The 23,922-nt window shown below is 47.7% G+C and overlaps 1 protein-coding gene across 2 annotated transcripts; it reads left to right on the plus strand.

The window, feature by feature from the left end:
- Positions 1–6,018: 6,018 nt before the first annotated feature.
- LOC144127603 (uncharacterized) lies at positions 6,019–22,009 on the plus strand. Of its 2 annotated transcripts, XM_077660581.1 has the most exons (9): positions 6,019–6,273; positions 7,455–7,617; positions 10,896–11,203; positions 11,698–11,926; positions 12,001–12,097; positions 13,825–13,950; positions 15,084–15,267; positions 16,161–16,332; positions 21,794–22,009. In XM_077660581.1, exons 2-9 carry the CDS (start codon positions 7,605–7,607, stop codon positions 21,931–21,933), a joined length of 1,269 nt encoding a protein of 422 aa, XP_077516707.1. In that variant the 5' UTR covers positions 6,019–6,273; positions 7,455–7,604; the 3' UTR covers positions 21,934–22,009. The 2 variants fall into 2 exon arrangements, with proteins under 2 accessions (XP_077516707.1, XP_077516706.1); XM_077660580.1 differs by lacking the exon at positions 12,001–12,097 and having other exon boundaries at positions 6,020–6,273; positions 11,698–11,958; positions 21,794–21,908.
- The last annotated feature ends 1,913 nt before the right edge of the window (positions 22,010–23,922 follow it).

The raw sequence follows: 23,922 nt of genomic DNA on the forward strand, positions 1-23,922 counted from the left end.
AGGTAGGCAAACACTATATTGATAAATGAACCAAGTAAGGGAAGGCGTTAGGGGAGGTTTGGCTGGCTTGGTTTTTAATCCCGGTTGGCGGCCATCAGTCCATGACTTCTGGCGTCCTTCTCCGCCCATTCCACCAGCCTCTTCTGTGAGGCCGGCCCTGAGCTGGCGACCGCGATCTCACAACCTTCTAGGTCTGTGAGGTTCCAGCGAGATGGTGGTTGGAGTTTTCGGCATATGAATAGAAAGTGTTCGAAGTTAGCTCTCGGAGCCCCACAGAGAGAGCATTCGGGCTTGTATTGAACCGGGTGTATTAGTGCCAGATAGGCCGGTGAAGGAAACGATCGGAGCGCCGAGTGAGGCGTGGTGGTGGCACGCGCCACGAGTGATTCTTATTTATTTAGGAGGTCGATTGGGGGTGATGGGTAGCAACTGTCTCCTTATTGATAGGAGCCACCGCAACTCGACTACGCTAAGGGGAATGAAGAATAGAGGAGACAATGGTTTGTGTTTTATGGTTTATGGGAGTTTAACGTCCCAAAGCAACTCAGGCTATGGGGGACGCTGTAGTGAAGGGCTCCGGAAATTCGGACCACCTAGGGTTCTTTAACGTGCACTGACATCGCACAGCACACGGGCCTCAAGAATTTCGCCTCCATCGAAATTCGACCACCGCTGCCGGGATCGAGCCCGCGTCTTTCGGGCCACCAGGCGAGCGCCATAACCACTCAGCCACCGCGGCGGCCCTAATAGAGGAGATGAACCGGACAGGTTGGTGTATAGGGAAGAGGCATGGGGCATTGCCCGTACGCGCATGGTGTGTGAGTGCCACGCACAAGGCCACCGATGGCCAACTCCTTTCAATGTCTTCTCCAAAACTTTCTTCCTACCTAGGTAGCGTTGACTTGTCCCACCAAAAAAGCACCTTCAACACCTATTTATTTATCTCCTCTCATTCTCCCCGATAAATTATTTTCGACGAATTGGAATAGACGAAAACTAAACTTTCGTATGCCTCATACCGGAGTCATCCTATTGCGTTCCATTATTGTATTAGAATGTGAACCACCGTCTTGTTGCCTCAGATGCGAAAACTGCAAATACCACTCATGCATTCAAGCTTCACCACCCATAGCATTCAGCCCTACTTGGCCTCGAAAGGTAGATTCGCTTGCAGCAGAGAGAGAGAGAGAGACGTTACAATAAGGATCGACCTCTGGCCGGACACTCCGCTCTAGGGAAAGGGAAGGTGCCATTGCCACGAAAGGACAGCTCCTCTTAGAAATTCAAGGAAGTATAACCGGAGATCTTCAATATCTTAAATGTATTGAAGGACTCTAGCATAATTTCCCAGTAAACACAAAACGCAAAAGAACCCTTCGGGACATTTGGAATCTCTTAAGGAGGTGCTCATGTTCTCCGGACACATCCGAAAAACGTTGCCACAACCAGCAGCGCCCAAAACTTTGTGTGTCTTAGGGAAGACCCCATATGGTTAGTTCGTATAATTTCTGAGCTGTGGTTTGCCGCACTGCATTTTTTTGTTGTTGTTTTATAGCATGACGTCATTGTATCGGTCATATGGGCAATATTTCATGCTCCGTGCGAAACTGCATCGCTTGTTTTCTAGCTGCTCTTAATGTACGCAGTGTGCTGAAATGAAGGCAAGCAGCGGACACATGCATGCAACATTTAATATGCGGTGTACGTAGCATAACATCGGCATATGTGGGTGGTCACTTTTATTTCCAGTTCTGAGCAATCTCAAAAATGAAGCACGAAAAACATAACGCACGCTGAAAGTTGAGGCACCTTGAGCAAACTTTCTAAGGAGTACAAATGCATATAGTATACAAAAAGCAACCGCACGGAAAGAGCAACTTCGAGGGCCAAAAGAAAATACAAGATGGGCGTACGCTGTAAATAAGCGGTTTCAGGTCACGGATTTTCTGCGAGTTGAAGCCCTCCTCTCGCGTATATTCGCACTATAGACTCGGAGCAAGCTTCAGCGTCGTGTCATCAAAACAGAAAAGAAAACTGATTCTAGTTCTGAAGGACGGAAATTGATTGGATGGTGCCGGAATGCTCCTGCTTTGCCCGTGAAGTTCCACGTGGAGGGGTGGACATATGGGAGGACTGCTATCCTACCTCGCGTGCATTTACAAAGACAATAATGGAGGCTGTTCTAACTGTGGTTCACGGCACCTGGCCTGGCGACATTATTTGCAGTTCATTATTTGACAAATGTTGTAACTTTTCGAAGTGACAACTAATTTTCGTTAGTCGTGCCATGCCATTGCAGTTACCTGATATTTTTGGTGGACTTCTTCTATATGGCATTGTCACTGTTGGTTTCAGATGCTGAGGAAAAGGCTGGGCCCAAGACTGCTGAAATCTTGCAATTAATTCTTGATGACCAGGTTTCATCAGATGTCAAAATAGATGCATTCAGAGCTGAAATGACGAGCTAAATGCAGAATGTGAAGAAATGACCGCCGTACTTGACAGCAGTGTGGATGCTGCAGCAGTGTGGGTTAGAACTGCTGGAGATCAGAAGGTTAAAACACTTTTTCGGATAAGCTTTTTTCGGATAACACAATGGAACTTTAAAATAAACGTAAAAACTGCAGTAGAATAATACAACCTATTAATACACGTGCTGATACGATGTTATTGAAATATGGAATAAATCACGAAGTGATGTTCCAGAGGGGGATGTGCAAAGATTTCAATTACGCGTCGATATGTTTTTGCCGAAATTGTGCGCAAATTTCTAATTTTGTTTCATGATTGTACTTTGTTTGCAGTTTTCGCGAAGTGTATGTATATATATATAATTTAAGAGAAGTGGGCACTTCTACAAAGACACTTTTATTTATCAACGTTTCGACCGCGGTGCGGTCTTCTTCAGGACTGTAGTGGTCTCGCGTCAGATGGACGTTTTAAGTTTGTGAGCTCAAGAGGAGGGAGAAAGGAGTGTAACACGCAAATAGCAACAACGGTTCAAAAAATTGAAAAATAAATAAATAAAAAAAAATAAAGATGGGGGTGCGGGGAGCAGACCGGGACAATATTGGGGGAGGAAGCAAAAAAATAGAAATAAAAGAAAAAAAAAGGGGGGAAAACTAGTATAGTAAGGAAGGGTGGGGTACAAAAGGAGATGGCGAAACGAGAGAAAGGGAGAGGAAGACGGTGCGGGGGACATGGGCAGCACGGCAACCACAGGCGTACGAAAGCAAATCGTGCAAACAAAACACACAAACAAAATGCACAAACACAAAGGGCGCCGCTGCAGATGCGTGGCCAAAGAGGAGCCGCTGCGCAAATGACACTGGCAGTGACGAACAGGCCAAACCAGGCGCCTTTTGGGGGTCTCACTAATTTCCGGTGAGCCGAGGGCTAGAACGTTAAGGAAGGAGTGGGTTACGTTAACGAGCACATGTCTAAGAACTTACTCACGGGGTCTGGGTTTCACTGAACGGTGCACCCCTCTCCGTGGGTGGGTCGTTGAACCGACCTCGCCGGGAATACTTGTTTGTAGGGGAGGAGGGCTGGGCTAGCTGTGTGCAAAGATTTCAAATTGTCGGAAAATGTAAGGAAAAAACGTCAAAAGCTTATCAATACTGCACGAGACAGGATAGTGTAAGTAAGGAGGGGTATGATTGCCTGGGATATACACTAGGAGTTATAAAAGGTATATCTGAGTTAGCCAATTAACGAGAAGTGTAGTATTATTTTGTTTGGAGGTCGTGAATAAAAGAAAGGGTACCAGGCTTTTCGTTAAGACCTTCTTGAATAGTATTAAACTTGTGGATAAAATAGGATTCACGCTGTTCACGTTCACGCCTAAGCCCCCTTGAATAATTGTTACTTTTAGTTGGTCAAATGGGTGTCCTTCTGCGTTTACATGCTTGGATAGGGGAAGGTTTGGGAGAGACATGGCGTGTGCGCGGTGATTGTTAAATCGAATGCGGAATGCAGTGTTTGTCTGTCCTATGTATTGCTGGTTACACAAAGTGCATTCAAGAAGGTAAATAATGTTTGATGAGTCGCAGTCAAAGTTACCGTTGATTGAATGCTGGAAAACTGACCTCGTACTAGTTGCGGAACACGTAGTCTGCATGTGCTTGCAAACTTTGCAGCGACCCTTACCACAGGGCTGGCATCCATATTTTGGGGTTTTGTGTTTCTTGGAGTGAACTAGATGGTTCTGAATGTTTTTGGCACGCCTGTAAATCACGCGGGGTGCGCATGTAAATATTTTCGATAGTCGTTGACTTTGCTGGAGAATGTTAAAGTGCTTATTAAGAATTCTGTTTATGTTCGGTGCGTTACTGTTAAATGTGAGGATAAGGTTTGTAGTGTAATCATTTCGGTTATCTATTTGGTGCCCCTGGAGTATTTGACTACGGTTAAGATTTGAAGCTCTGCTTATGGCGTCATCAATAAGGGAACGTGGATAGCGCTGTGTTAAGAGCACGTTGCGCAAGTGTTCGGAGTTTTCATGAAAGTCTAGGTCGTTAGAGCAGATTCTTCGAAAACGATGGGCCTGCGAATAAGGGATGCTGGTTTTGCAGTGACGGGGATGGGCGCTTTGAAAATGTAGATATTTTTGTGAGTCGGTTGGTTTTCTATAAACGGTTGTACGAACTGACCCCTTGTCCACCAGAATGTCAACATCAAGAAAATTGATTTGACTGGCTGAGTAGGTGTGCGTAAACTTTATGTTTGGGTGCACGGAGTTGAAACTGTCAATGAAATGGATAAGTTGTTGTTCTGTGTTTGTCCATATTATAAAAATATCATCCAAATAGCGCTTGTAAAAGTACGGCTGAATTGTACAAGAAGAAAGAAATTTTGACTCTATATGATGCATGAAGATATTGGCATAATTTGGGGCCATTCTTGTTCCCATAGCGGTGCCACTTACTTGCAGATAATATTGAAGATCAAATTCGAAGCTATTATATTCTAACACAATTTTGGCTAGTGTTCCTAACACGTTTGGGCTTGGAGATTCATGAGGTTTCTGCTGTTCATAAGATTCTAAAAGGGCTACAATGCCGTCGGCATGGGGAATGTTTGTGTATAAAGATGTTACATCCATGGTCACAAGAAAGGCTCCTTCTGGTAATGTTATATTGTCTATCTGGCGGAGAAAGTGGTTTGTATCTTTGATGTAGGATGGATGTGTGGCTGGAATGTGGCTAATTAGAGTGTCAATGTACTTTGATATTGGTTCTGTGAGAGTGCCGATTCCTGAAATTATTGGCCGTCCAGGAATACCGGCTTTATGTAATTTAGGGAGCATGTAGAAACGCCCAGGAGAAGGATGGGTAGCCGTGAGTGCCTTGCATAGTTTCGGGGAGATTTCATTGTGTTTTGTGAGGTCGAGGAGAATGTCAGATATAGCTTTTGAGTGCTCGTCGGTGGGGTCGCCATGCAGTTGTTTATAAAAATGGTTGTCAGAAAGCTGTCGGATGCCTTCTGCTATAGAGTCATCCCTGTTCAAGATAACAATGCCTCCGCCCTTATCAGCTGGCTTTATGACGATGTCGGTACGGTTGCTGAGCGCCTCGAGAGCAGTACGTTCTCTTTTAGAAAGATTGTCTGGTCCTAACCTGCGGTTCTTAAAATTTTCAACAATGTCATTTTGAACTGCCTTAATATAGATATCCAAGTGTTTTTCCCGCCCGATGTTGGGAGTCCAATTTTGGTTTGCTGGGTGGAAGTCCGTGTTTTGGTGGGGGTTTTCGGGCTTATCAAAAAAGTATATATATATATATATATATATATATATATATATATATATATATATATATATATATATATATATATATATATATATATATATATATATATATATATATATATATATATATATATATATATATATATATATATATATATATATATATATATATATATATATATATATATATATTAGTTTCCCGCTCTGTAATCACCTTCGAGGAGGGTTAAGATTAAGAGCATGACCAAATAAATAAATAGATAACTGGCTTAGTTTTTATGCAGAGTTAACCACAAGATTTAATTTTGTATTCGTCAGTTTGCGTATTCAATCTACGTACGGTGTTTCATGGCATAGCAAAGAAAGAAAAAGAAGACAAAAAGAGCCTGGCGTGCTTGAGGCCGCCGCGCTCTCCATGTCGACACAAAATCATCTTGGGCCATGGAAGGAGGCTACAGTCATGGCCAAGTGAAGAGCCCCGCGGGGTATCGAAATTGCGATCCTCTTGGCTACAGCGTTCAGCGGTAAGTTAACAGTTGGCAGGAAGCGAGTCTGTATCTATAGATGGACAGGTAGTCACGACACAGAGTCGAGAATGATCAAAGTTTCTAGTATACTCTAGGCATTATCCATTTTGAAGACGAGAAACCTGCCATGGCTGGCCTTTCGTAAATGACTGAGCTTGACCGCTAACCATTTAGTAAGCTCGTGAAACTAATCGAAAACCGAACTAAAGAGACAGTCAGATAATTAGTGTCTGTGCACGAACATTACGCTCGCAGTGTATACACAAGTAAGCGCGAAGTTGTCCTGTAATATGAGTTTCAACGGTTGCCAGCACAGCCGGAATTCCTGAACCATGCGTGTCGCGGTCAGCACCCGAAAACTTGCATCCCCCGTTGTGGCATACGCGAAATTTGCTTGCGTTATTGAAGCCTGCACTGCTTGGTGTCTGCGAACCTGTACTGCGCATTATCGTTCTTGAAAACATGTATCTCTCAGCTTTGGGGTCATGCAGATTATCAGTTAATTGAAGTGGTATTCGCATCAGATGCACCTTGTAGACAGTATTGCTGTTGTTGTTTGTTTTGCTTATATATTGAAGTCTCTGAATAAAAAATTTAGTTGCGAATAAGCGCTGTGTCTTAGTTTGCTAGCGCTAAAATTTTCCACATTGAACGTGTACAAACTTGCTCAATTTTCTGCCCTGAAGCAGAATTAGAGTCGTTCATTCTATGATTGTCTCAGTACAATTCTAAATTAAAAGTCTATAGTCACCTCAATGTTGTTTACTCCGTGAAGCAGACACCAGCAGCCTTGGACTGCATCGGTTCCTATTCAACATCGCGGTTTATATCTCGCTACTGCCCCACTTTCCAGAGTTGTCTTGAGTACCGTCGCGAAATGCCGTCAGATAAGCCTTGCTGCGAGCAAATGTTTGTGGATCGTAGCTTCATAACCTGTTTTCCGCCAGATAAGTGTTGATGAGAAGCGGGATTTGTTCAAGTTCACCACAAAGTAATTTGCAGAAATACCCGCGAAATGCATAACACTAACAAGTTAACAGTGATTGTTGTATTTTCATCTTTCATAACGCTGTTTATTACATTCCTGGTCAAGGGAAAGTGATTTGGGGTCTTGCTTAAGTATTGACTAGGCACGCGTGACTTTCCTCATGAAAGTCCATGTTCCGTGCCCTTTCCAGCCCTCTGCTGAAAACTCACCAAAATATCCGTCTTTGAGGTTTCAAGGATGTACATGGTTCCTACGGCCATGTCAACCACAGCCGCCTTCGACCTTGACGTGCCTGCCATAGACAGGTGACCGTAAGCTTACACATCCCCTTCCCGGTGGTATGTTACAAGCAGGTGAGACATCCGGAATGCGTACCCTGTGTCTATGACCTTCAAACCAACGCTATATATATAAAAAGGCCAGTTTCAGACGGCGCCGGAAACTAGGCACAATGGCGGTCACAACAGCTAATGCTGCTGCGGTCGAATCTTGCTTCCGTTCAAGTGCGTCGTCTGCTACACGTGAAGCGGAAAGGCTGGGCCGCATTGCATGAATGGCTGCGAAAAAAAAAAATCTCTGCGCGTTACGTTGAAAATCATATTCAGTAGCTGCCAGCTGAGTGAGTACGGAGTTCTTTGCGATGTGAACAGTTGTAGTAGGAGACACTTCGTCACACCAAGAGGCGCCATCACGCGTCTCATGGGCCACTAGGCGCATAAAACGTCCTGATAACGGCAATCAGAATAATAAACATGCAGCTTCTAAGATTCCTTTATGTCCACTTAACTGCCCGCCGCTATGCAGAGAAGCAATCCGCAATCATAAAGCGCTCTTTTCCCTCAGAATATCTGTTGTCTATTTTGTAGCGAGAGCTGCACTACGGCAGCCGCTACGCGAGGTCAGCGTGGCCACACTTGAGTCGTGGTCGCACCGTGGCTTCGAGCCGTTGCCTAGCAACCGCAACAGTTGGCAGCCGCCGCTCGCTCCGCCAGCTGTGCGCATGCGCGTGATGCCATAGCAGGTGCCGCCGCCGCGGCGCGCCAGCGAAACCGAGTTGCAACAGCCGTGCGCATGCGCCGTAGGAGGGAGAGGGGTTGGCACAGCTGTATATATAGAATGCGGCTCAGTGGAGCCGTCGGTAGGAGGAGCGAGGCGAGCGAATGTCCATACTCCGTAGAGTATCTGTTACGGGTCCAATTGGACTTATTTTTGGAAATGTGGCGGGGAGTTTGAAGGATGCTTCACTACCGCCACCGGTTGGCCCGGTATTGCACTGCCTCCGGGTTCGGCCTTGTCTTTAGCGCGTCTTTACTATCCTGTCTTTCTATCCCATCTTTCAACTCTCCTACTATCTGCACGTGGTAGCGATAGCGGCTCGGCTTGAGCCAGTGAGCAGGCCTGTGCACTTTCCTTTTTCTTTCTTCCTCTCAACAACAGACAGACAGAGCCGTCGGTAGAGATGGCAGAGAGACAAAGAAGCCAGGCTTCGCGGTCGGAATGAAACCAAGAGGAGGCAGCGCGCTAAGCGTCTCGATAAGCGGCGCAAGGAAGACGCGGCTGGGCGGGCCCGCTTAGCCTCCGACAGTGCATCCACAACGGGCGGGGACGACGAATCGAGTTCTGCGTCTCTGAAAGAAGCCAGACTTATGAGGCGAAACGAAACAAACAAGCTCTCGCTATTCTATCAGGTCTAACCAGAACTAAACCACAGCTATATTATTGTTTGTGTATTTTACCTGCTTCGTTATTACGGACGACTCGCTTTGTGTACGCTTTGCTCGGGAACCATAGTGTTCATATTAACGAAACACGACTGTACATGTGCTGCCTTACGACTGTATGCTAATGAGTAGGTGTGCCAATAGAAAGAAAGAGAAGGAAGTTAAAAAGAAATAACAAAATAACGCACTCGACCAGAAGCAAGACTGGGCTGCAGTGCCGTTAGTTCTCTGAATCGTCACTTGGGCCATCGTAAAGCCACCTTCCTCCGCCGACTGGCACGGAAAGCTGGGAAACAGATTCACTTCTATAGTTGGATACAACTTAGAAAAGCATCAACTGATAACACTGGCCAGAGTCCGCGGCGTCCTGTATTACTCCGCTGGCCATTTGCAACAGTCTCCAAAATCAGCGGCCTTTTAAAGTTTCTCTATCAAACAAGCCAGAGGCATAAAAATTCTTGAGCTTGTCATTTCGTCTCGTGATTAGCTTCTAGTTCAGGTAACAAGAAAAGCTTTTACAACGCTCTACTTCTTTTCACGTAGGGATCACGTTCGGCGGTCCTGAATATGCGCGGAGATTCACCACAGACTAGTTGTATCCGACTATAGTAATGTTGCTTCCGTGCATGTATGGTGGTGGAGCAAAGATGCCGTGCGTCGTGAAATACTGCTGTTTTGTAGGAGTTTTGCTCAAAGTTGCACATCACTGAAATGCTGAGATGTAACTTGCAGCATCAAAATGCAAACCTACTCCAGTGACCAGGTTGATCAGTGATCCAATGGGAGTTCCTTTCCCAGTGAAGTTTTTATTGCGAAGCAATACTACTTTAGGTCGCAATTCAGCCCGTTCCGTGGCGAGGCGGTGGTAGGCACCATTGACCTTTAGCGTGACCTCGCTGCGTGACGTCACACCACGTGACCTAGAGTGACGTCACACCAGCTGTGTAAAAACGGGGCCCCATCTCACGCCGTCGCGAGGCGAGGCGGTAGCCACCAACGGCAGTCTAACTCCCGCTCCTCTCACCTGGGGCGCTACGGTCAGAGTGACGTCACACCTGTTGTATAAAACAGCTCCGCTCCTCTCGCCAAGGCCAGATACAGCCAGATGTTACGATGGTGCCTACGAACAAGGCAGCTTCGCAATCACCAGGCTTAACCAAGCTAAGCCACGGCCATTTTCTTTTGTCGCTTCGTCACTGCAAAGAGTTGTAATATTGATCTTCTTAACCTCATTGACAATCTTCGCTTCACAGCAAGATCCTCTAAGGAAGCCGAGACTGTGATTGCCGTAGTTTCTGCGATGGGTGCCGCTCCCGACCCGAAGGGCTAGTTTCATCTGTCATTGAGTGTAGTTCGAAGGGAGCGTAATCGTTCGCGGAAGTTTAGAGATCCAGCGTTTAACGTATAAGCAGATATGCAAGGCTAGTGCTGTCGTCATCAGCGTACCGAGAACCTTTAAACACTTATAGGTTGAGTTTAGTAGTGTTTCGGGACTCATTGTCGCCTCGTATGCTGTTCATAGCCAATGCACTTCACGGTAACAACGGGCAATAACAGAAGGTTCTGCTGTCATTTTGGGGACGCCAGAGGTGCGAGGTAGATTGTTCTTCGTCATTCGTTTCCAATGCCCGAACAAGGTCACTCGTGGACGGCCTATATGGGCCCTAGCTTTTGACCCTAGCGAAACCTAGTACGATGTAAAAAGTACTGTGATACGGATTTCAGGGTTGTTCCATGGTGCAATGAATTAAGTTATGTGCGTTATGCAGCTGAAAAGTGCGTTCTAACAAAATGCAGGACGACTGGTACTCCACCAACCATGTTGAACTGCGAAACCGGACCAGGCTTTTCCTCGTGAAATCTCCCCCCTCCTCCACACGTTCTCTCTCTCTCCCCTTTTACCGGCACAGGTCTCGGGTCATGCCGGATTTCCCGACGAGCGAGCCTGACTCACAGTGCCCGTTGGGGGCACTGGCCGGCAGTCTCAACGCTGGGTCCGATTTCATTGCCGCTGTGGATGTTTGATCTGCCAGCCAGGAACAGCCTCACCACTACAGCTGGCGCCCACGGTGCTCGGAAGGCACAGACTCTTCCCTCCAGACGATGGATGCACGTCACAGCCGCTGTGCACAGACTGGGCCACCCGCATCCGCACCGTGTGCCGCTGGCGTACAAGGAGCGCCATGCCGTCGTCACCACATGCGGACACCTCTACGAGGCCAGTGCGAAAAACACTACGTCGCCCTTGGCGCATTGGGCGATACCGCATGCATTTACCGTAAACGTCCTTTCTTATGCGAGTAAATTCCTCCTCGGGATATTCCACGCGTGAACTGCGCTTACGCCTTTAAAATCGGGCATCGCTTTAGGGGCTGGACACACACTACTGCAGCCTAAGCATGCAAACTTCAAAAGTTTCGGTATATAATCACTGCTTTGTTCAGGATTGCGCTTGTCTCGATCTGCAGACTCGGTTCACTGCCCTCAATATCTCAGCAGTGTTCAGTGCAGACATGATTTTGGTATTCCGCATTGGGCAGCGCGAAAGCGCACCGCCAGCACACATGTTTGCTAGAAAGGGCTAGGTGAATATATAAACAACTTTACTGAGCGATGTAGAGTACCGGTAAGGCACAGTAGCCGCCGTTCATCTCCTCATTGTTGCGGTTGCTTTCGCAAGTTGAACATTTACTTCTTGACTGAACGGTGCAGAAATGGCGCGCGGAAGAGCGTCCGGGCTATAAGAATGCGCCTGAGACGGGCGCCGAGGTGCGCTTGGTGTACGTGCACACGGGAATGGATCGAGCCGAGCACAAGGACACAAGCGAACGCCCATTGGCCCTCCTGCTCACGGGCTCTCCAGGACAGTACCAGGACTTCAGCTACACCATCCCTTTCCTGGACAGGCATGGCGTAGACGTCCTCTGCTTTAACTGGCCCAGTGAGCGTAAAGCATCGACCTTTCCCGCACCGGTGATTGTGGTTTTGAATCGCACGCTTTCTTTTCTATCGTAGGCTTCTCTTTTACCAAAAGAACCGGCTATTGGTGGCACAGCAGCGAGGAGAAAACAAGTCTCCTGAGCGATTTCCTGAAGAAACTTGGCATTAAAGAGTGAGTTTAGGCCTTTTCTTCTTTTTATGTTTGTGTATCAGCAGATTGCGGCCATCCGTTTTACTGTTGTGATCAGTCGCAACGTTGGAGCTCCTGCTGGAGGAAGTTGCGGGCGCCGTCACACGACCTGCCGGAAAATGAGGAGGAAGGGATTTGACCGTTGCAGACATGAAAGTTCATCATATGACCCTGGGCATTGGGCCGCGAACTGTGCAGAGCTCCCTTCACAGAATTCTCTCGTTACCACGCGACGCCACCATTGTCATTCTTTGATGACCTCTTACTATAGGGCATCCTTCTTCATCACCTGATCGCAGTCTGTTCGTTTAGGTGAACGTGGGCCCATGGAGATAGGTCATTTGAATAAACCTACCCAGCAATTCTGGACAAAAGCATTTTTAGAGCAGGAAACCGTTTGTGAATGCCATTTTTTCATATAATGTAAGATTTTACTATAACGATCAATATATCCGCAGATCACCCGACGGCAGTTTTGTATTTTTTTTTCATTCACGTTCTTCCTATCGTCAAAAGCGTTCCCCATTGGCTTTCTATGGCAGTCTTAACTGTTCAATGCGATTGCTGGGAACACTTTTAAAAGTGTCTTACAATGTTCCCATTTTCAAAATTTCTGCCCGAGAAAGCTCGACTTGATCTTTGTTCGTTTTTCGATCATCACCGTCACATCTTCAGTCCCTACAAATTATTGCACACTCGTGTACTGTGCACTGCCTGTTTATCTGCTGAGCATTAATTAGTCTGTGAGGACACGATCGCATTTAAATGTAGGAGTTTCGCAAGAAGAAACATTTAATTTTACAGCTCAGCTGTTCTTAACTCGTTCCCCAAACATGTGGCGTAGGCGACGCCGTACGCGCAGCCCATCGCCGGTCATACTATAATAAAATTGTCTCTTCAACATACGGGCCCAGCACCTCCTGCAAACGAGATGAACCCTCTGACCCATAGGCCTCCGCTGCGGGCCTAGCGGTTACGGCGTTAGCCGTTCCTTTCTCATTTATATCTCCTCAGTTTTGATTTGTAGGTGTCGGCGTTCGCAAGCCTTCCCTCGACAATTATCCTCAGACACTTTGGAGGCGGCTCCAAACACGCACCTTGCCCTCCCCTTATGTACGCTCGCGCTATCACCAAGTCCACACAAATCCCTCCTGTGCCCTCCGCCACCACCCCAAAGCCACTCTCGACCATGTCCTTTTCCTCTGCCCGATGGTTCCTCCCCCATGGGGCCTGGAGCACCTCACCACTTGGGAGACCCTACTGCGCTCCGAGGACCCGGCCAAGCAAGCCATCGCCGCACGCCGGGCTGCCAGCGTCACGAGCCTCGGGACATGAACGTTTGAGTGCAGCGGGGCCGCGTGGGGGCCCGAGGCCCTGCGTGTCCTAAACTCCCTTGTTTCAAACAAAGTTTTCACCACCACCACAAGCCCACCGCCGGGCACCCGCATGCAAAATTGCACCTGTATATCTGCAAAAATGTACCTCCGACATACGAACCCAGCATCCCCCATACAGCACTTCCCGAGTATTATGCAGAATACTCTTGTATGTGGACTCTAATATGCTGTATTCCTTCGCTACCATAAGCCATCTAACACTGGGTCATTGACGTCACAAACTCAACCGCCCTGTGATTTTTTCTCAACATTCTTTTTTTCTCTCCGTTAAAAATCGAAAGCGCAAGATTATATGATGACACTATACCGCAGGGTCGACATGTTGGTGAGCCACAGCTCGGCAGCCTTTCCCGCTGTCCAGCTGACGGCCGAGCACACCGGCTCCGTGACGGTCAAGTCCCTGGCTCTCCTGATGCCTGCTACGGGCAGCAGTGTCAGGTCAGCTCACTCTATAACGACGCAACGTCGCCAGTTTTGTTGTCATCTAGGAATATCACGTGATACCTGCTACAGAAGTTTCCGGGTCGATGCGGGGGCGAACGGACGGGACGGGGATACAGACTGCAGTAATCGCTGCTGTTCGCTGGTAACGAGAAGGGATTCCGCGGTCGCCTTTTTACGAACAAGTTCATCATCATCATCAGCCTAACTACACCATCTGCAGGGAAAAGGCCTCTCCCATGTTTCTGCAATTAACCCTGTCCTTTGCCAGCTGCGCCCACGCTATGCCTGCAAACCTCCTTATCTCATCCACCAGTTCACCAGTTGAAAATGTTTTGGCCAATGCTTAGCACGTTCCAGAAGGATGTCCGTTGCCTGAAACAGCCTCGTTAGCGATGTTCAGAAATCAAACTCACCGCGGAAGTTGTGGTTGGGAACCGGACGCGTACTTATTTGCTCACCATTCGATCAAGAGCCGCAAGAATTCGTGTGCGCTGGAGTTTCGGCATTTCAAGGAGTTGTGCACAGCAAGGTCGCGGTCGAACGGACAACGTCAACGATACTTGCGTTGTGACCCTCTGGGGATCCTTGAAACGTAACTCATTATCTTTACATTTTTGAAGGTTCTCCCTCCACTAGTGAGCGCACGATCGCCAAGCTCATTGCATTTGTCTTCCAGTTTAAGAGCGTTGCTCACACTTAAGGCTCGCTTTGCGCAAGCGAACGTGCCTTTATTTATCCCTGGTGTTTTGTTTTATTTAATACTTCCTTACATTAAAAAAAAAAAACTACGATAGCAACAAAACGCGATTTTGAGGTTATGTTATCCGGCTATGCGGATAGCTTGTTGCAGCAAATTTGAAAACATTAAGCGATATTTTGCTTGGCATGGTCCGACAAATTTCATATTGAATTCAAGCCATCGTATCGAATAGAATGAAACACCTCATAAAGCGGACGTTTCGCAGTGAATTAGCTTCCTCGAACTTGTGCCGCTCATAGTGGAACAAACATATTCGCAGAACTGCTATGCATGAGTGCCCCGGTATACCTCGAGTGTTCCCTCCAAGCCTCATCGCCACTGTATACCGTCCTTGTCCCTGCAATGCACACTGTCTGTGCCCGCGCAGTTCAATGCGACATCCGCTGCTTGTGAACCCGCTGACGGACTGGCTGCTGAGGAGCGGCCACGTGCTCGGCCCTCTGACGTCCTTCCTCAGCTCGGCCATGGTGCTCATCAGGCATCCGCTGAGGCGTCGCATGCACGACGTGTACTTCGCCTACCTGTCCACGGTCGGCGTCGACGACGCTCGGGTTTGCCTTTCTTTCCTTTTCCGTCCACTTGATTCTCACATATTTCTCCAGACGTTCTGCTGGCTTTGTCAAAGTATGCACTCAAGAACCAATAGACGTCCATAAACAACTTAACTTCTGCCGCACAAGAAAACCATATCCGGCGTTTATTTTTTTTTTCGCGAATTCAGCGCGACGCAATGGCAGCGTGAAACGAAGCTGTCCAGTTCTACTGTTCCATGTGATCCGTGTGATCCATATGAGCCAGAGCTTTTCACATTCCGTAAGATGTCCGAGGCTTCATTTACCGCAATACACACCAGGAGCCCGTCTTTTATTTGTCGTATAATGATGTAAATTTTTCTCTCCTTTAAGGGCCGACAAGGTGCAGTTGTATTGAATTCCTCTCAGCACTGTCCTGTATGTTCCCTTTTGTCCTTCCGAAAAATATCAGGCTACAGCTCTCCCTTGCAGAAATGAGTATGATGATGATGATGAATTTTATAGCGCAAGGGCAGCTTTGACCAAAGAGCTCCATGGCACAAAGTATTCGCTTCTACACAAAATGGGGCTAAAGACCCATTTACCAAGCTTTTACCGCCTGATAAAGCTAAGTACCAGGCCAGGGGAAGACGTGTACCCCCTGTATCTCCAAAGGGTATCCGGCGGATTGAACCCCGCACCTACCGCATGCTGGGCGGAAGCTCAAAGCACTAGGCGACCACTGCGGTCACTGGAATTAGTTACAAACGCATTAAGTCAATTATGACTTTGAGATGAAAAGGTCCTCGCACAGCATATTCCATGCAGTGCCAGAGCGTATGCTTGGAAATTCTTGCGCATTAAAGCTCGCGGTCTGCGGATGAATGCCGAAGGCGGGTAAGTGTGCACGCCGTGACCGAAATGCTGCGCAGTTCGAGCGGCAGCTGAACACGCTCCGCCAGCGGGGGACGCCTATGGTAGTGATGATCAGCGGAACGGACAAGCTCATCTCCCCGGAGAACAACCGGCAGCTGCTGCGCAAACTGGGCCAGGATCCCGACAAGACCTGGCTCTACGACGGCACGGGGCACCTGGTCAGAAAAGGTTTGCTGCTCCGTCCGCTCACTGGATTCGTCAATCCCATTTCCTTTTTTGAAGCGAAAAGCTTCACTACGCTAGGCAAAGCAGTCGTCGCGTAGTCCGGAGAATGACCTTGAACGACCTTCAGCCCAACCACGTTAGCCGTGTATGACAATATGTGGTACAGTTATGGTGTCGAACCCTTGGCCCCTGACCTTGGCTCATGACCTTTAGTTGACCTTTGAGCTCTAACCTTTGACCTTAAGAACATCCGATGGGATGATGTGAAGACACGTGATGACATCCGGTGGGGATGTCGTGAGACCATGTGATACCACGTCATAGCCACGTGGTCGTGTGGGTATATGTAGTACGGCTGTCGCAAGCGTGTAGCGGAGCTGCCATGGACGAGCCTCCGACGCTTAGCAAGCGTCCTTGCTTTACGCCGAATTCCAGGGTTAGCCAATTTAAGCCACTGCCAATTTTTTTTGCTTCCTTAATTCCTTTTGTACTCTGGCCCTTTACGGAGAGCGTTAAAAGTAGCAGGAAACTTCGCACATCTTTCCAGCCGTTGCCTTCGACCGCAGCGGCATCGAGAACAGATGCCGCTGCGTGCACCCCGGGGTTTTCGCTGCGCGGCATCTGCAGGTTCGTTCGCCTTATGCGCGGCCGCGAAGACAATGGAAGAACACTAAGACGAACGAACCTGCAGCTGTTGCAGCTGTAGTCGAGGAGGGCTGCGGAATAATCTCGACCATCTGTGTTCTTTAACGTGCACTGTCATCGCACAGCCCTCGGATGCCTTTTGCATTTCACCTCAGTTGAGACGCGGCCGCCGCAGCCGTGACTGAACCCGCGTGCAAGTAACCCCTTGCCGTTGCTACTTGCAAAAATAACTGACGCCTTCTATCGGGTAAATGAGGACCCCACCCCCTGGCCAGAAAACAGAGCAATGAACAGGGCCCACCCACTTCACTACGCATTGGGGAGTATTTGTGCTGCCTTTTCGCTGCTTTCGCCGCCGCGGTGGCTCAGTGGTTACGGTGTTCGGCTGCTGACCCGAAAGGCGCGTGTTCGATCCCGGTCGTGGCGGTCGTATTTCGGTGGAGGCGAAGTAATCCGCGTACTGTGCGATGTCAGTGTGGTCGAAATTATCCAGAGACCTCTACTACGGCGCTCAAAACCTGAGTCGCTTTGGGACGTTTGACCCCATAAATCCGTAACCGTTGTTGCTACTTTTGGCGACGACTGAGCCTTCTGTCAAGGCCGATGATTGAAGACGACAACATTCGCCTGCATTTTCTGCAAACGAAACTGATGACGGATGTTTCTAAGTACAGCATAAACAACGATAAACTTGGTGCGTGACGTGGCTTTTACGCCAGCACTTCAACCCTATGTCAACCGCATCACGGGTGGGCTTTCAAAGAAGGTTTCATCAAGAAAATGATGGTCAGCTTCAGCAAAGGCGACCCAGAGGTCGGTGTTCAGAATGTAGCCTGCCTATTGTCGATGAAGGGCGGTGCGCTGGTCGCCTTGACGTGGAACATGACGGCCGCCGTCTTTGAAGCACATGATTGGGTATAGCTGCACGGTGAGACTTGGGGGTTTGCGCGTATGTTCGCGGCATACAAATGCACAGTGGGCGAGCGTGACCTGTGAAGAATCGTCCGAATGTCGCCTCTAAAGCTCACGCGAACGGGATGTGCCTCCGCAATCACGGCGAATTCGTAAACAGGCCGCTGCTTTTCAAGAAGTGCAGCTGCGATAATGATGTCTCGTACACAAAGCGTATACGGTCGTGTAGGCGGTTTATTGTAAGAGCGGTGATTTGTTTACTACGAACCTTTCTTTTGGATGCAGCAGAGTATAAAAGTGTTAGTGCTTATATCTCTTGCTGGTCGCAAAACTCTGCGTAACCGAAGAAAACATCAGGTGTGTTTGTGCCAGTGTATGGCGCCTCAGTGAGCGCGGGAGTGCTCGATTGCCACAATGCGCCATCGCGTTTCTCGCAGTTCATCTTGGCTATTCGGGCAGCTCTTTGAGACGGATACCTTTTCTGCAACAGAAATCGGACAAATTCGCACTACCTTTTGCATACAAGCAATTTGAGCTGTAAAACGCGACATAGTTTGCCAGTATGATCGCAAGAAAGCGCCAGCTCACGGCCACCAGCGACGCGTCCAGTCTCGCCAGAGAGACTCGTTTTCCAACCACGTGTGGCGTCACTCTTTCTTCTGACGTCCATAACTGCAGCGCATTTGACGGCACAGAGATGAAGACACACAGGACGCCGACTGAAAACTAAATGGATGGCCAGCAGGCTTTTCATACCCACTGGTGTCCAGAAAAGTAAAAACGCACCCAAACATGCACGGAAAGAAGTACGTTGCGAAGAAGTACGTTGTGGGAAGAAGTACTTTGGCACTGGCCGCTGTCTTAATTATTGATTAAATGAGCTCTGTGACCTTGTGCCACGTGTGGCCACTTCAGGCCACGCAGCCAAATATTGCAGGGACTGCAAAACGGAAGATGACAGCGCACTTTGTGAGTCTATGTACACAAAACGCAGCGTCATAGGAAAAAACCGTGACCCACTAACGAGATACTGGGTGCTCATATGATTGTAATATTGCAGGATGAGTAAAGCGCGCCCTCAGTAGCGCCTTTGTCCCAAAAATAAACCAAGTGCCCCGATTGTGAAATTTCACGCGGGCCAGTTTTACGTCGGCACTAGTTCCTTCCGTGCAAGATTTGTGCGTTTTTACCTTTCTGGTCCCCAGTGGGTATAAAAAACCTGCTGGCCATCCATTTAGTTGTCAGTCAGCGCCCTGTGTGTTGTGTGCCTTCATCTCTGTACCATCAGTGCACTGCAGTTACTGAAGTCAAAAACCGACTCACCCAACAATTTTGTGTAGGCTTTCTGACGCATGCGCAGCATGATTTTTGCAAGCCGTCAGTTGTACGTGATAGGAATTAAAAAAGAAGAGGGCAGTAGTGAGGGAATTCGAGAAATCAAAAATTTTTGGGCTTTGATGTTCCTGAGCGACTCATGACCAATGAGAGATGCCGTAGTGAAGAGCTACGGATTTATTTAGACCGCATGGGATTCTTTAAAGCGGCAAAATTAAATTCAGCGACGCACACCCTTACCGCTGTTATAACGTCCGGTCAAAAAAAAAAAAAAGCCTGCTTCCTTTCGCCAGTGCGCACTCAAAGCTAGTTAAACGGTTGATAGGTGCAAGCGCACTTCAGGCAGCGTTAAATAAGAACAGCGATCCCATGGCCTGTTCCAGCTTTGAAAAGCCGGCACAACGACTTGGTCTCCAGTCTGTGCGAGGCTATGCTTCGAAGGATAAAAGAGCGGCCGAAGGCTAGGAACAAAAAAGAAAAGACCCGTGTACGTGTCAGTCATCCTCTACATATCCACAATATCTCGCGCAGCCTAAAAAAAACGTAGCAGGAAGTATCAATGTTCGAGTCGTGTTCTCGTTCCGTGCAAGCTGGCAAAAATATGCGCGGTCGTTAACAGAGAAAGACAGCCGGCTTGCTCAACGACAGTCGCATTGCACAACGACAAAAGATCCGAGGGACATCTTTCCGGCCTCTGCAATTAGCCTAACCCGACCTGACAGCCTTTATTAGCGAGTACGAGTTTCCTGGCGACGGCAAATAACAAAGTTGAAAGGGAAGAGGTTGAGGCGTATCGCACTGCGAAGGCAGGTGACTCGTGCGTCAGTTTCATTGCTCGAAAAAGAAATGTGTTTCCTGGATCGTGCCTGAACGTTGTTTCCTCGACCATGCACATGCTTACCTCGATGCGGCTCCCTCCTCCTCCCTCGGTGCCAATGCACCTGCATCATCTGTACGTACGTTTAATCTTCACGGCCACGTTAAAGCTTTTCACTCCAACGATATATGTGACAGATACTGCGCCATTTCCTTTCCGCAAAAACCAATTAATAATTAATAACTGTGCCTTTGCTGTAATGGGTTAGTGAATTTTAGCTCTTTTCGGTTTGCCTCCTGATTACGGTTTATTATTTTTACTGCTTAGCCGCGTTATGTGCTGGCCTCCCTAAATATATTGTATAAGCTTTCCTTTTTTTTTTTAGATTTTGACATGGCTTTTGCTTTTACGTTGTTAGTGCTTATTTTTTGCGCGCTCGCCTCCGTGACATTTGTTTTCTGGACATCACCCTTTTGCCTGACTATTTTTTAACCGTGTAGATGAAAGAACCGTAATTTTCGTCTTCCTTTCGTTCCATATTGCCTGGGTTCATTGGCTCACTGATTGAGACGTGGTTTTTTAAGGCTTTATAATGTGCTGGGTCGCTTCACAATAAACAGCGCCCGTCCTGTCTTCTGTGTCTGCGCTCTGTTCCGTGCCGTTTTTCGCGCAGCCCTCTTACGAGTTAAGTATGAACCAACTAGCCCAAGCACAAATTTTAGTCGAAAGCATTATGCACATATCCGGCTATTTATTTGGATAATACTGATGACGTAACAGTGCCACATTCATGTGTGAAATCCCTAGTTTTCACTCGTTGGATCTCATTCTTGTTCGATATGAACAAGCGCATAGCGCCTTTCACGCTCACGCCACTCTTACAGTCCACACATGCATCGTCAACTGCTGTGAATCGTCATCGAACGTAATATGCCGGCCAACGAACGAACGAAGAAACAATGAAACTGTCAACGTGTTAACGTAATTCGCCTCTTGTTTCACTGTTCTATGGCTTGGCGCCAAAAGCGCCAGCAATGCTATACCCTGCTCCTGCAACCGTTTGAAGGCGGTTACTGGCGTTGTGTGCAGTGCGAAACTTCGTCAAACCAATCAATTATATAAGCTCCTTTGTGTCTACATTCGGTACAGTCGGTTCAGCTGAAGTATCACCTCTTGTGAAATAAATTAATCGATACGCGCATAGCGCCTTCTATGTATGACGGCAATTTTTGCGCACCAACTTTGAAATTTGATTGCACCCGCTAGCGTAGGTTGAAAAGGCTCTAAACTTTTCTTGTGTAGATGTTGCATTGTATGCGCCCAGAAAGAGCTGCCATTATTTCCTGGAAGCAGTGAGCAAAATCGACCACGTCGACTGCATTGTGATTCCGCAAGAAAATGAAACAAGATTGGCCCTTTTTCACGGGAAAACCACGGGTGATGAGGAACGTGTTACAAGTTTCATTATAGTTGATGTCAGATGTTTCGAGCGTTACCACATGCAATGGGAGGCGCATTTTTCTTGTGTCGTACAATGTAGGACGCCTCAAATGTCGGTGTTGAGAAAAAAATGTCTATCAATAAAAGAATGATCCTGAATTCTGAAGTGATATAAACGTATTATAGAAACAAAAAAAAACAATTTAGTTTCATGAAGTTTCGGCATATATGGATTAAACTGAAATAATTTTTCGCAGGATGCGCGTGAAAAGTGCAGGATATTTTTGAAATATTCGTTATTCGCACTGGTCGCAGGTGAGCCCGGAGTGGTGAAGGTGATCGAGATGGCGAAGGGATCCCACTACGCCTTCAGCCGCCACTCGGACATCTGCAACCAGGCGCTGCTCGAACTGCTGGCCAGGGCTCCTCGCTACCCCAAGCATTTCCGCGTATAGGTCGAGGACACCTTTTTTATCGACCGTAAATAACGCCGACGTCTGTCGTCGGCGTCGCCTACACAGCGCCTAAACAACAAGGATTCTTATCTAAGCTCTAGACATCGTACTGTCTTTACTCACATGCGAAGTGGTGTCGATTCGCAGACTTCATGTGTCTTCTGTCGTACCAGCCTCGCATTTGAAACAAGCTCTGCTCGCAGTATTTCCTTTATTTTCTTTCTTTTTCTTCGGGGATGGGAAGCGTACACGCCTGAGCAAGCGACGCTGGAAGTTACCGCATCTGTCTCAAAGCAAATGATTCGATGCGCCAAAGCGCCGACGTCCGTGCGTCGTGATACAAGGGATCATTTCAGAATCGAACTAAGCTGGAATTTCCGTCAACTACTCTTTTGATTGTGAGGGTGTAGCATACATTGCGATTTATAAGGGGGTTGGTCTGTCGGGAGGCGTTCATATTGTCGAGCTGATCACTTGTGGATCTTGTGTACCTTCAGGATTCGAATACCGTACCTACGTTGGCAGGCGTTTAATTTACGCTCAGTGTAGCCTATACGTGTAAAGAAATTGGTGCCCCTAAAAGTGTATTAGTGTTTCCATAACTCGCGTCCTTTCCCCTTCTGAAATGGGTGCAAGGTCGGCTGCTGCACCCACACTATGCGGAGTGGTGGTTACAGCTGCACCCTTTTGTCAATTTCTTTGCAGTTGCACAGGCCTCGTTTGCTTAGGTCGCTCAGGTACCGACGGCTTTGAAAGGTGCTGGTGCTGGTCATGGGAAGCTGAACAGCCTCTAGAAAAAACTGCCGGCAACTAGACTTACGCTAAACATCACTATCGAAACAAAATTCCCGTAAATGTCGTTCCCTGCGTGCATGGTTTCAGCTGTTCGCAGCGGGGTCGCATTTCTGATGATGGTATGTTCATAGCTCGCTTTCTGTTTATTTTTTTGTTTGGAATGCATGCTAGAAATGGAAAAAAAATGGCACCTCCAAGGTGACCGACCAACCTCCAGCAAGTCCGTTCGCATAGCAACACGATGCTGGCATGCGCCTCATGAGCCAGAGGGGCGCATTCAGCCTAAGCCGCCATTGAAATGAGTGTAGTCCACAACTGGAGAGACAGAGCTCAACAAGAAATCAAACCGCACACCTTTTTCCGCCTTTGTGTGTCTCACTTAGACGAACCCTTATCAAAGTCAGTGTCGCTTGACGGCTGACTTAAGATATAGGTGAATTAATGTTTTGAGGCTCATAACAAAGCTGAGGGAGTCAAGGTTGGATGAAATAAAATTGCTCCTGCTTCACTTGTGGGGCGCGCTAATACAACGAATTGAAAAGCGATCTAAAAGACACGCGGAAGAAGGAAAGAAGACGAAGCTTACGGTCGTGTCCATTTGTATTGAGTCTAGCACAATACCATGAGAACAACCACTAAATGTCAGGTATGTGCCACCTTATGGGACACATGTAAACTGTCCAAGCTTTTAAGCCCAGCTTTCCTAGACATCACCGACTAGCGCCATTTTCGGCCGCCAATGGGAGCCGCAGGCTCCCTTGTAATTGCGAGAAAACTGCCGTGTCCGGTAGGAGACTGCCTGAACACGTTAACAGTGATTGCAATACTCTTCATGCTGCAAACACTGACTTGTAAAATGGCTCCCACGCCCGCATCTACTTCCTGTGACGGCCGCGAATTTTATATAGGATGTACCAAACACTGAAATTGCCGGCATTAATGCCGCATGGTAGCAGCCCCACAAACTACACATATTAGAGAAAGTAGCCGGGCCAGTCGGTACATGACTGCAGTGAAGACAACGAGAAGAAACTTAGATGCAAACACGTGCTCTTCTCGTCGCTGTCCCGTTTTCAGCGCGCTGTTTTCGCTGCGAACCAAATTCGTTTGTTCATATTTTCGGGGCTTGCTTGAAACAAGGACTGGAACGAAGGACACAAAATTGGCTAGCAGCAAGAAGCATACCCCAAACTC

Source organism: Amblyomma americanum, chromosome 4, assembly GCF_052857255.1.
Source record: "Amblyomma americanum isolate KBUSLIRL-KWMA chromosome 4, ASM5285725v1, whole genome shotgun sequence".
Lineage (NCBI taxonomy): Eukaryota > Metazoa > Arthropoda > Arachnida > Ixodida > Ixodidae > Amblyomma > Amblyomma americanum.